This window comes from Pituophis catenifer, unplaced genomic scaffold, assembly GCF_029215685.1.
Source record: "Pituophis catenifer annectens isolate HBS135680 unplaced genomic scaffold, rPitCat1.0.hap2 SCAF_8, whole genome shotgun sequence".
NCBI classification, from domain to species: domain Eukaryota; kingdom Metazoa; phylum Chordata; class Lepidosauria; order Squamata; family Colubridae; genus Pituophis; species Pituophis catenifer.
In genome coordinates this window covers 80,855,204-80,868,284 of record NW_027256888.1, presented here as the reverse complement: position 1 = coordinate 80,868,284, position 13,081 = coordinate 80,855,204, and the positions used below count along the sequence as shown (strand labels likewise).

Sequence of the window (13,081 nt, the reverse complement as noted above, 5' to 3'; positions counted from 1 at the left end):
GTTTCCATCTGTTGCTTCTCATCCTGCCTTCTGGTGCTTTGGAGAACAATACTCTTTTTTTTTAATTAGAAGAACATGAAAGATAGAACTGGCTAAAGCACTTTATGATTAGCCAGCGTTATTTTTAATTGCAAGAATATTATTGAGCCCAGCGAAGGTCTCCCGGGGGTCTTTGTAGAAAATAGGAGATGGCGAGTTCTAGTCCCGCCTTAGCCACGAAAGCCAGCTAAGTGGTTTTGAACCAGGACCTCTCTCTCTCTCTCTTAGCCCAACTCGCCTTCCGTGAAGAATTTTCAGAACATGCATTATTATGGGATTACCGTTCTTGAAATCATATTTCACGGAACTTTTTTTTTTTTTTTTTGGTAAAACAAAAAAATGACATGCACAATCGCTGGATCCAGAGGTGGGCCGCTGGGGGTTCGCAGGGGTTCGGGAGAACCTCTAGCTAAGATTCTGTACAGTTAGGAGAACCCCCAAATCCCACTCCTGGCTGGCCCCACCCACCCCACCCCTCCCAGGAGTCCCCACGCAGCCCGTTTTGGATGCAGGTAAGTGCAGGGTGTATGTGGAGGCTTAGGGAGGGTGCAAAATGGGCCTACCGGAAGTTCAGGAAGGCCGGAAATGGGCCCGTTTCCAGCCTCCAGAGAGGCCTCCAGAGCCTGGGGAGGCCATTTTCGTCCTCCCGGAGGCTGGAGGAAAACCTCTGGAGCGCGGGGAGGGCAAAAACACCCCCCACCATGGTGCAGGAGGCCGAGTAGGCCACGCCCAACCATGGCCACGCCCACCCAGCAAACCCCTTGCTAAAATTTTTGAAGCCCACCCCTGCCTGGATCAAAGTATTTTTGGAACTCCTAATATCTCTCGGCTTCCTTTCCATGAGTTACTCATTTCTTTGACCTGCTCGGAAAATATTTCATACCAGGAGCATCACCTGCATAAGGAAAAAAAAACACGACATTTTGCTTTTCTTATAGGAGGGATCTCCAAACTTGGCGGCTTTAAAACCTGTGGACTTCAACTCCCAGAATTCCTCAGCCAGCCATGCTGGCTGGGGAATTCTGGGAGTTGAAGTCCACAGGTCTTAAAGTTGCCAAATGTGAAGACTCTTGGTTGGCTTAGAGCAGGGGTCAGCAACCGGCAGCTCCAGAGCCACATGCGGCTCCTTGGGCCCTCTGCTGTGGCTCCCTGTCAGGTGATCCCACCACTGGCTGGCCCTTCCCTCCCAGTCACTCTTTGCCTGGCCTGAGAAGGTAAGGGTGAGGGTGGGGGATGGAGAAGCAGCTAGGGCAGAGACAGAGAGATACAAAGAGAGTGGGAAAAAGTGAGAAAGAGACAGAGAGAGAGAGATACAGAGAGAGTGGGAAAAAGAGAGAGAGAGAGAGAGAGAGATACAGAGAGAGTGGGAAAAAGTGAGAAAGAGACAGAGAAAGAGATACAGAGAGAGTGGGAAAAAGTGAGAAAGAGACAGAGAGAGAGATACAGAGAGTGGGAAAAAGAGAGAGACAGAGAGAGATACAGAGAAACTGGGAAAAAGAGACAGAGACAGAGATACAGAGAGTGGGAAAAAGTGAGAAAGAGACAGAGAGAGAGAGAGATACAGAGAGAGTGGGAAAAAGAGAGAGAGAGAGAGAGAGATACAGAGAGAGTGGGAAAAAGTGAGAAAGAGACAGAGAAAGAGATACAGAGAGAGTGGGAAAAAGTGAGAAAGAGACAGAGAGAGAGAGATACAGAGAGAGTGGGAAAAAGAGAGAGACAGAGAGAGATACAGAGAAACTGGGAAAAAGAGACAGAGACAGAGATACAGAGAGTGGGAAAAAGTGAGAAAGAGACAGAGAGAGAGATACAGAGAGAGTGGGAAAAAGTGAGAAAGAGACAGAGAGAGATACAGAGAGTGGGAAAAAGAGAGAGAGAGACAGAGAGAGAGATACAGAGAGAGTGGGAAAAAGTGAGAAAGAGACAGAGAGGGAGAGATACAGAGAGGGGGAAAAAGAGAGAGACAGAGAGATACAGAGAGAGTGGGAAAAAGTGTGAGAGAGAAAGAGATACAGAGAGAGTGGGAAAAAGTGAGAAAGAGACAGAGAGAGAGAGATACAGAGAGAGTGGGAAAAAGAGAGAGACAGAGATACAGAGAGAGTGGGAAAAAGTGAGAGACAGAGAGAGATACAGAGAGAGTGGGAAAAAGTGAGAAAGAGACAGAGAGAGAGATACAGAGAGAGTGGGAAAAAGACAGACGGAGAGAGAGAGATACAGAGAGAGTGGGAAAAAGAGAGACAGAGACAGAGATACAGAGAGAGTGGGAAAAAGTGAGAAAGAGACAGAGAGATACAGAGAGTGGGAAAAAGCGAGAAATAGACAGAGAGAGATACAGAGAGAGTGGGAAAAAGAGAGAGAGACAGAGAGAGTGGGAAAAAGAGAGAGACAGAGATACAGAGAGAGTGGGAAAAAGTGAGAAAGAGACAGAGAGAGATACAGAGAGAGTGGGAAAAAGAGAGAGAGAGACAGGGAGGGAGGGAGGGAGGGAGAGATATGTCAAAAGGATTTTGTGGTTCCCGGTGTTTTTTAACAACTGGTTCTCTGCCCTAATGACCAGCTGGTTAGGCGTGGCTAGGGGTGGGTCATGTGACTGGTGGAAGTGAGTGACATCGAGTTGACCACGCCCACTCAGGTTTTGTGGCTCCCGATGTTTTCTTTTCTGTGGGAAACGGGTCCAAATGGCTCTTTTGAGTATTTAAGGTTGCTTAGAGCAATATCCCGTTGAGACCGGGCTTTGATTTCTGGATAAGCGTAGCAGGAAATGGCCACTAAATGGGTCTTTTCATGTGGCAGGTTACCTTAAGTGCGATACGGATGATGGCTGCGACAACAAAGAGGAAGTCGGAGGGGAAGAACTCTTCGACACCGTCAACTCCTCCATCGTGTCAGGGGACAGCATCCGATTCTTCGTGAACGTCAACTTGGATGTTCCGCAGAACGTTACAGGTAAGGACGCTTCCCCGTAAGAATCTCACCTGGTTGCTCTGAGGCTTTGATGGTTTGTTCTGTGGGATCTTTGATGCTCTCTGCACTGGGTTGTTTTCTTGCAGGCGTTTCATGACCCAACTAGGTAATACCATCAGTGCAAGAAGGGAGTGGGGTTTGCAGAGTGAAGGAGGAGGAGGAGGAGGACTGTAGTGTCCTTAGGGCTCTCTGAGCCTGCTTGTTTTCTTGCAGACATTTCATGACCCAGCTAGGTGACATCATCAGTGCTAGAAGGACTGAGATTCACAGAGAAGAGGAGGAGGAGGAGGAAGGAGGAGGAGGAAGACTGTGGGGTCCTTGGTGTTCTCTGAACCTGGTTATTTTCTTGCAGACATTTCATGACCCAGCTAGGTGGTATCATCAGTGCTAGAAGGGAGTGGGGTTTGCAGAGTGAAGGAGGAGGAGGAGGAGGACTGTAGTGTCCTTAGGGCTCTCTGAGCCTGCTTGTTTTCTTAGAGATGTTTCATTACTCATGTATGTAATATCATCAGTGTTAGGGGGGGAGTCCGGTTTGCTCTTTGTTTATATACAATATTGGTGGAGTATGGTTTTCTTCTTGGTAGTTCCTTGATTGGGTTGTTGCTTGCTGCTTGAATGTTTGTCTGGTGTTAAACCCTGCTTATCTGGGTGTTGTTTGCTACAGAGGGTTGCTCTGGCCTGTTTGTTTCTTCCTTAGATTTTTATTCTTTTGCGGTTGGTCCTGAGCTACAACTATTCACATCTAGTGGTTTGTTCCAGAGGGTGTAGAAGTCGTCGTGCTAAAATAGCCAATCTGTGATTGAGATTAAGCCATGGTTTGTCTCACGATGCTTGCTTGTTTGTGTGTGTGTGTGCCTATTGGCACAGCTCACATGAAGTCAAATTCAGGTAGATTTGTCTTCTGCCTCAAGTCATTTGACTTCACACAGATAAAAGTAAACCAAGACAGATTACTAATAGTCCATAAATCTCATTATACTGTTATTTCCTTTGGGCAATTACCTAAACCCAAAGGGATTCCATCAAGTTAGGATTCTGACAGGGTTGTCGTTAGCAAGATTTATTGCGGAGAACTGGAGCGAGTCTGTAAAAATTCCCGCAGAGTTCCCATCTATATAACCAATTTGACTCGAGGGTGGAGATGCGCTGATTTTTTTTTCCCCCTCTAATAACCTTTCTATCATCTTCAAACGAGGAAGTTTGCAGAATTTTTATCAGTCTGAGAATTGCCTTTTAGGATAGGGTTACATGCGAATGCATTGGGGATTATCTAGGGTCGCTTTCTTTGATTTTGTGATTGTATAGACTTCAAACATCCACAGCTGCAGAGGTGGGATTCAGCCGGTTCGTATCGGTTCGGGAGAACCGGTAGCAGAGATCGCGCGTGGGCCTGGCCACCCGCCCCAGCTCTATGCCATCCGATTTAGGCACGTTTTTGAGGCTGGGCACATGTGCAGAAGGTGCGCAAACAAGCAACGTGCATGCACAGAAGGCCGAGTGCATGCATGGAAGGAGCGCGCATGAAGCAAATGTGCGCGCATGGGGTGAACCAGTGGTAAGAATACTGGAAACCCACCGCTGCGCGGCTGCCTATCCCAGGTCCTTGGGAAGAACTTGATAAATGGATAAAAATGCAAAATCCAGTCTTAAACATCTACGCTGACTGTGCTACCAACCGTAATAGTAATAACGGGTAGTCCTCGACCTATGACCACAGTTGAACCCCAAATTTCTGCTGCTAAGCGAGACATTTGTTAAGCAAACTTTGCCCCATTTTACGACCTTTCTTGCCACGGTTGTTAAGTGAATCACAAGCCTCCGTTCAACGAGTAACACATTCGTTAAGCCAATCGGGCTTCCCCATTGAATTTTGGCTGGTCACCGAAAAACACAAAAGTTGATCCCTATGACACCTGCGACCGTCATAAGTATGAGTCCGTGGCCAAATGTCCGGATTTGGATCACGGGACTACGGGGATGCTGCAACGGTCGTAAGGAGGATGGATAAAAATCAATGATTTTTTTTTAAAAAACCAAAAAAAATCAGATTTTTTTGATTTAAATCGGATTTTTTTTGATTTAAATCGAATTTATTTTAATAAAAAACTTTGGGGGTAAAAATCTATCGTAAGATAGTTTTCTATTTAAGATACATAAATAATTTAGTTTATTCTGCATGAAACGGAGCTTAGTTATGTAGCACGAGGCTGTATATTCTGCAACACTGGGACTATCGGTGAGTCAACAGCGGGTCAAAGGAGTAGCAGGGATGACAGTTGCTCTTTAAAAATTATGATTTAAATCGAGTCGATTTAAATCAAGCCTTTTTACTAGTGATTTAAATCATGATTTAAATTGTGATTTAAATCAACTCGATTTAAATCAAATCCATCCTGGTCGTAAGTGTGGAAAACGGGCCCAAGCCCCCTTTTTTCAATGCCGTTGTAAACTTGGAACGGTCGCTAAACAAAGTGTCGTAAGTCAAGGGTGACCTGCAGCAGCTGTAGGGGTAGATAATCCTTTTTGTGCTGAGCTTTGGCCGTTGTTGGCAAGTGGGCAAATCAGATGGGATACCAGGTTAGACAACCAGCTGAATTAAAATAGGGAAGCACAGGCTCTCTACAAAAATGGTTGAACATCATTTCGGTGCTGCGTTGTGTTCAGATGTGTTGAAACAAGAACCTTCTCACACTCGTGGGCTTCCAAAACCAGTTGGGCCGCTATTGACGGCTTCCTCCCCCTCCCTTCGCCATTGTTGTCAAGTTCGGAGCCTACGCACGTGGCTCTGGTTTGTGTTGACTGGCACAGCATCCCCGTTCCTAGTGCCAAGAACGGGCTTAATTCCTGATTTAAATACTTCGCCCTCCTACATAACAGAGTGCAGAACAGCCTTCAATATTCGTTCTTATCGAGAGCAGCCTTCGGTATTTGTTCTTATTCAAGAAAATAGAAAATGGAGGTAGAAATTAGAAATTGGGAAAACATTACGATGCGTGCTGTCAAGTCACTATAATTACTATGTATACGTAAATGTTAGAAGTCGGAAGATTACTCAAAAAGTCAATAAAAGTTGAAATACTAAAAAGGGCAAGAGATGATGGATAGATGATGGATAGACCATGGATAGCAAGAAAGGTTGTAAAACGGGGCAAAACTCCCTTAAATGTCTCACTTAACAACAGAAATTTGGAACACTTGGCAACCATTTGTGGACTTTGCACTTGGGAGATTGGATGAATCGGCGCCAGTACCTTATCAAAGAGATTTTTGGAAGAATTGAAGACTTTAATTTCCTAAAACTTCCTTTCCATTTGTATAGCACGTTGGGGGGGGGGGGGGAATTTTTTCTTTCTTTACTATTGATTTTTGTATTGTTTTTTTTTCTGTTATTCTTTAACAATAAAAATACAATAAAAAATTAAAAAAAAAAGTCAATAAGAGTTGAAATACTAAAAAGGGCAATAGATGATGGATAGACCACGGATAGCAAGAAAGGTTGTAAAACGGGGCAAAACTCCCTTAAATGTCTCACTTAACAACAGAAATGTTGGGCCCAATTGTAGTCGTAAATTGAGGACTACCTGTATAAGCTCTGTCATTGAGATTCCGACATGGGTGAACCCAGGTAGCAAAAAAATGGAGAAGTAGCTAGTCCGTGTCTTCCCGGATGGATATTTATTGACTTCCCAGCCTAGTCTACAATCCTGGTGATCTCTTACCCAAATGTTAACTAGGTGTAACAGGGCTACATTTTCTGGAATCCACCAAGGTTGAGTCTTTGCTGCCACCTAGCTAAATAAATATTAGCCAAACTGCAACTGAGCCAGTTTGGGCTAGGGCAGGGGTCAGCAACCTGTGGCTCCGGAGCCGCATGTGGCTCTTTCACCCCTCTCCTGCAGCTCCCTGTCACTCAAAATACGCGTCACAGCCATCAATGTGCGACACCCGCCGGCACATGATTTATTGAGCTTTTCAACCCCCGGTAGGCCAACCAAGAGGGAGTCAAGCTATTCTCCAAAGCCCCTGAAGGCAGGACAAGAAGCAACGGGTGGAAACTAATCAAGGAGAGAAGCAACTTAGAACTAAGGAGGAATTTCCTGACAGTGAGAAAAATTAACCAGTGGAACAACTTGCCTCCAGAAGCTGGGAATGCTCCAACACTGGAAGTTTTTAAGAAGAGGTTGGTTCACCATTTGTCTGAAGTGGTGTAGGGTTTCCTGCCTGGGCAGGGGGTTGGACTAGATGACCTCCAAGGTCCCTTCCAACTCTTCCATTGATGAGCATTCCATCCAGTGTTCTCGCTGCTGCCAGGAAATTCCTCCTTCGTTTCAGATTGGATTCAGGTTGCCTTTTGTTTTGGTCCTCTGAAAATCGGAAAGAGGCCATTTTCAAGTTGTTGTTGTTGTTTTTTTAATTTGATTTATACGCCGCCCTTCTCCGAAGACTCAGGGCGGCTTACAATGCACTAAGCAATAGCCTTCATACTTTTGTATATTTTATACAAAGTCAGCTTATTGCCCCCACAAACTGGGTCCTCAATTTACCTACCTTAGAAAGGATGGAAGGCTGAGTCAACCTTGAGCCTTGGCGAGATTCGATCTTACTTTAATTGCAGACAGCTGGTCTTAATAACCAGCTTAATAACAGGGTGCCTTAGACCACTGTACTACCAAGGCTCTTGTTGGGAAAGGTTCAACCTTCAGGACTAAGTTGAAAGGATGTTCCAGGCCTTCTTCTCCTCCATGAATGATGAGGGTTAAAGAGCTGCAAATAAGTCTTTTAACTGTTGTATTTTGTGCTTTTATAGTTTTGTAGTATTCTTTTATATACGGTAGTTTAAGTTGCGCAGGGTCGCCCTGTGATAATATGGGCAGCCAATAAATTTTAAGGGAGGGAGGGAGGAAGGGAGGGAAGGGAAGGGGAGAAAGAAAGGTGAGAGAGGGAGGAAGGGAAGAGGAGATAGGAAGGAAGGAAGGAAAGAAGGAAGGAAGGAAGGAAGGAAGGAAGGAAGGAAGGAAGGAAGGAAAAAGTGGAAGGAGGGAGGGAGAGGGAAGGAAGGGAAGATAAGAAAGAAAGGGGAGGGAGGGAAGGAGGGAGGAAGGAAGGAAAAAGTGGAAGGAGGAAGGAAGGAGAGGGATGGAGTGGGACAGGGGGTGGGAAGGGGAGAAAGAAAGGGGAGGGAGGGAGGGAGGGAGGAGAGGAGCGAAGAAAGCAGAGATGAAATCCAGCAGATTCTGACAGGTTCTGGCGAACTGGTAGTGGAAATTTTGAGTAGTTCGGAGAACCGGCAAATACCACCTCTGGCTGGTCCCAGAGTGGGGTGGGAATGGGGATTTTGCAATATCGTTCCCCCAGGAGTGGGGAGGGAATGGGGACTTTGCAGTATCCTTCTCCTGCCACGCCTACCAAGCCACGCCCACAGAACCGGTAGTAAAAAAAAAAAATTGGAATTCACCACTGGAAGAAGAGAAGAGGAGAAAAGGAAAGGGGAGGGAGGAAGGAAGGAGGGAAAAAGTGGAAGGAGGGAGGAAGGAAGGAGAGGGACAGAGGGGGAGGGAAGGCGGGAAAGAAAGGGGAGGGAGGGAGGAAGGAAGGAGAGAAGGGAAGAAGGGAAAGGGTGAAAGAAAGGGGAAGGGGTGGAGGAAGGAAAGAAGAAAAGAAGAAGGAAGGAAGGAAGAGAAAGGAAGGAAGGAATAGGGCCCCCTCTGACGGTTCCCAAAACAGATTAGAAGGGCATTTTCCAAATCTTCTCCTTTATCAGCCTCATTTGTGATTCCTTCCAACGACTTCTGCTGGGAGAAGAGCTGCCTGGCATGTTTTGCCTGGAGGCCAGCAGATTGCCTGGAGAACCACGTGTTAACATGCAAAAAAAGGAGAAAGAAAACATACCTGCGTAGACAGAAGAGGACTCACCCCTCATCTCTTTTTTGGGGAGACCCGTTCCGATCTGAATCCGCCTGAGGACTAGCGGGCTGCGATGATCAAATCGCAGGCATCGTTTTTAAGGCTATCCCTTTCCCAAAATGGGGAGGGGGGGGAGCTGATAAATAGGACTGCTGGAGGTGGCTGCAACAGGATAAAGGGAAGGAGAAAATTGCCTTTGAAATTGGACGACATGGAATACATTTGGAGCGAGAAGGAAGGCCGTCGTGGGGTCCTTGGTGCTCTCTGACCTTGGTTGTTTTCTTAAAGACGTTTCATTACCCAACTAGGGAACATCATCAATGCTAGAAGGGAGTGGGGTTTGCAGAGAGGAGGGGGAGGAGGAGGAGGAGGAGGAGGAGGAGGAGGAGGAGGAGGAGGAAAACAATGACTTTGGGGTCTTCGATGTCTGAGCTTGGTGGTTTTCTTAAAGACGTTTCGATACCGAATTAGGTAACGCCTTCAGTGTAAGAAGGGATGGGGTTGAGGAGGAGGAGGACTATGGGATCCTCTGAGTTTGACTGTTCTCTTGCAGACGTTTCATTGCCCAACTAGATTACATTTTGTGGATGGAGGAGAAAGGGAGGGAGAGGTGCTCTCTGAGCTTTTCTTGTAGACATTTCATCACCCAACTAGGTAACATCATCAGTGCTAGAAGGGAGTGAGGTTTGTGGAGAGGAGGAGGGGGGAAAGCAGGAGGAGGAGGACTTTAGAGTCCTTGGTGTTCTCTGAGCTTGGTTGTTTTTTTGCAGACGTTTCATTACCCAACTAGGTAACATCATCAGTACTAGAAGGGAGTGAGGTTTATGGAGAGGAAGGGGAGGAGGAGGAGGAGGAGAGGATTGGGGGAAAGGAGGGGGGAAAGCAGGAGGAGGAGAACTGTGGGGTTCTTGGTGTTCTCTGAGCTTGGTGGTTTTCTTGCAGACATTTCATTACCCAGCTTGGTAACGTCATCCATATTAGAAGAGAATTTTAGTGCTCTCTGTTTATATATACCGTCTGTTTTATATATATATATTCTCTGTCAACGTCGATGAAGGCATGGTTTATTAAAATCACCTTTCCAGATTTGGGATTGGTCTTTGTACAAGTGACCCATCAGATCTTCGCAGCGTGCTCCAAGCTTCTCTAGTTGCTACATCTAACCTTATTTCCCCGAAAATAAGACCCAACCAGAAAATAAGCCCTAGCATGATTTTTTTCAGGATGCTCGGAATATAAGCCCTACCCCAAAAAATAAGCCCCAGTTAAGATTGTCAGCCAGATGGATCAGTGGTGGGTTTCAAATTTTTTTACTACCCGTTCTGTGGGTGTGGCTTGGTGGGCGTGGCATGGCCTGGTGGGCGTGGCAGGGGAAGGATACTGTAAAATCTCCATTCCGTCCCCAATCCAGGGGAAGGTTACTGCAAAATCCCCATTTCCTCCCGATCAGCTAGGATTTGGGAGGCAGAGAATAGATGGGGCCAGTCAGAATTTTTACTACTGGTTCTCCGAACTACTCAAAATTTCCGCTACCGGTTCTCCAGAACTGGTCAGAACCTGCTGAAACCCACCTCTGAGATGGATGCATTTAGTACCGTATTTCTCCTAAAATAAGACCTAACCAGAAAATAAGCCCTAATGCGTCTTTTGGAGCCAAAATTAATATATTAATATTATTTCCGGGGAAACACGGTGGTGGAAGAGATGTTTGTGGGCTCAGTTGAAATTCTAGGGCAGCCTCCCCTAAGCAATGCTCTCCCATAACTCTTAGCTAGAAGGGGGAAAGGTTGTCAGATGCTGGCTGGGGATGATGGAAATTGGGACCTAATGATTCTAGAAGTTGGCTGGGGAAGGCTGGTCTTTCTTGTGTTCCCTTCAGGACACGGAGCTGTGGATCCTAACTCAAAATACAGATTATTATTTTTCTTTAACTCAACTCTGGATTGTACCTTTAGGGATACAACGAGTAAAGTTACGCGTTGTATTCTCAACTGGCCAGTATACGGGTAGTCCTCGACTTACGATCACAATTCAGTCCAACGTTGCTGCGGTTCGGCGAGATAATTGTGTGAGTTTTGCACCGTTTGCTCCCCACCTTTCTTGCCACCGTTGTTAAGTGAGTCACGCGGTTGTTAAATGAATCCAGCTCCCCCCATGGACTTGGCTTAGTCGGATGGTTCGCCAAAGGGGATCATGGGACATTACAACCGTCATAAATATGAGTCAGTTGCCACAAGCAGTCTGAATTTGGACCCCGTGACCATGGCTTGGCCACAAGGGTCGTAAGTGTGAAAAACGGTCCTAAGTCGCTTTTTTTCAGGGTTGTTTCAAACGGTCACTAAACGGAACGGTGTCGTAAGTCGAGGAACCGCCTGCGGTCAAACCCCACCCTATTCAGATATCTCTCGTGGAGGCTGCAACCGTCGTAAGCGTGAAAAGCGATCCCAAGTCCCTTTTTTCGGGGCCGTCGTCACTTCAGAACGGTCACTAAACAAACGGTTGTAAGTCGAGGACCACCTGTAGTAGATTTGCGGATGGTTTATTTGAAATCTCCTTGTTCATCGCCCGAGTTGCTCTCGGATTTTTGGCTGGAGTGAGGAGCCCTTGTCAAATCCCTCTCCATGCCTTCAGCTAGATTTTAATGCCTTCCAGATGCCTTATAAATTTAAACCCCATTTTTTTTCCAAGAAGCCCAGCTCGGTGGGGGGTGGGGGGGGCAAGGTGGGGGGGTGGGAGATGGTTTTTAAGGATGGGTGTTGTAATCCAAAGCCATTGGAGAAGTTGGCCCAGGTACAACGTACCGTTTACAATGGAGGCTTCCTTTTTTTCTTTTTACCCCACTTAAAACTCTTTAATTTGAACATTTCCTGTCTCTCCTTGTCTGGAAGCATTTAGCCATCCCCAGTGGGTCGGCATTGTCTACTGCCCGTGTGCGTCGGTGTGTGTGTGTGTGTGTGTGTGTGTGTGTGTGTTTGGTTTTGAAAGCCCCGTTCGCTATTAATTAGATTTTTTGAAACCTTGCCCATTGCCGCAAATAAATCTTTTAACTCCACCTGGCACGGTTTCTGAAGCTGCTAAAGTAGCCGGGATAAAAATCAGGAATGGCGCGTGAGAAGGTAGTGGAAGCATGAGATTGGCTGACTCGTCCTTCCGTCCTTCCGTGGTCGGTAAAGTGAGGACCCAGATTCAATATTCTCTCCCTCTCCCTCTCCCTCTCTCTCTCCTTCATTGTCTTTCTCCCTCTCTCCCTCCCTCTCTCTTTTTCTCTCCTTCCCTCTCTCTCTCCCTCTTCTTCCCTCTCTCTCCCTCTCTCTCCTTCCCTTCCTCTCCCTTTCCCTCTCCTTCCCTCTCTCTCCCTCTCCTTCCCTCTCTCTCCTTCTCTCCCTCTCTCTTTCCCTCTCCTTCCCTCTCTCTCTCTCCCCCTCGCCTCTCTCTCTCTCCCTCTCTCCTTCCCTCTCTCTCCTTCCCTCCCTCTCCCTTTCCCTCTCCTTCCCCCTCTCTCTCCCTCTCCTTCCCTCTCCCTCTCTCTCTCCTTCTCTCCCTCTCCCTTTCCCTCTCCTTCCCTCTCTCTCTCTCCCTCTCGCCTCTCCCTCTCTCCTTCCCTCTTTCTCCCTCTCCTTCCCTCCCTTGCCCTCTCTCTCCTTCCCTCCCTCTCCCTTTCCCTCTCCTTCCCTCTCTCTCTTCCTCTCCCTCTCCTTTCCCTTCCCTCTCATTCTCTCTCCTTTCCGCTCCCTCCCCCTCTCCTTCCCTCTCTCTCTCCCTCTCCTTCCGTCTCTCTCTCTCCCCCCTCTCTCTCTCCCTCTTCCCCTCCTCCCCTTCCCTCCCTCTCCTTCCCTCTCTTTCCCTCTCTCTGGTTCTCTCTCTCCTTCCCTCTCTCCCTCTCTCTCCTTCCCTCTCCCTTGTTCTCCCTCTCTCTCTCCTTCCCTCTCTTTCCCTCTCTCTCTCCTTCTCTCTCTCTCCCTCCCTTCCTCCCTCTCTCTCTCTCTCTCTCTCTCTCATGGAAGTACAGATAGTCCTCGATCTAACGACCACAATCGAGCCCAAAATTTCTGTCGCTCAGCGAGACATGTCTTAAAACGAGCGCCCCACCCCTTTACAGCTCGCCACAGCTGTTAAGTGAATCACTACAGTTCAGTGAGTTACACGGTTGTTAAGCGAATCTGGCCTCCCCCGTTGA

The 13,081-nt window shown here is 47.1% G+C and overlaps 1 protein-coding gene across 1 annotated transcript in view; it reads left to right on the top strand.

The window, feature by feature from the left end:
- Positions 1–13,081, top strand: part of SLC4A11 (solute carrier family 4 member 11) — an 89,978-nt gene that overhangs the window by 13,411 nt on the left and 63,486 nt on the right. Inside the window, exon 3 of the mRNA XM_070949176.1 lies at positions 2,830–2,982. Coding sequence (XP_070805277.1) covers positions 2,830–2,982 — 153 coding nt within the window. The remainder of the gene's footprint in view (positions 1–2,829; positions 2,983–13,081) is intronic.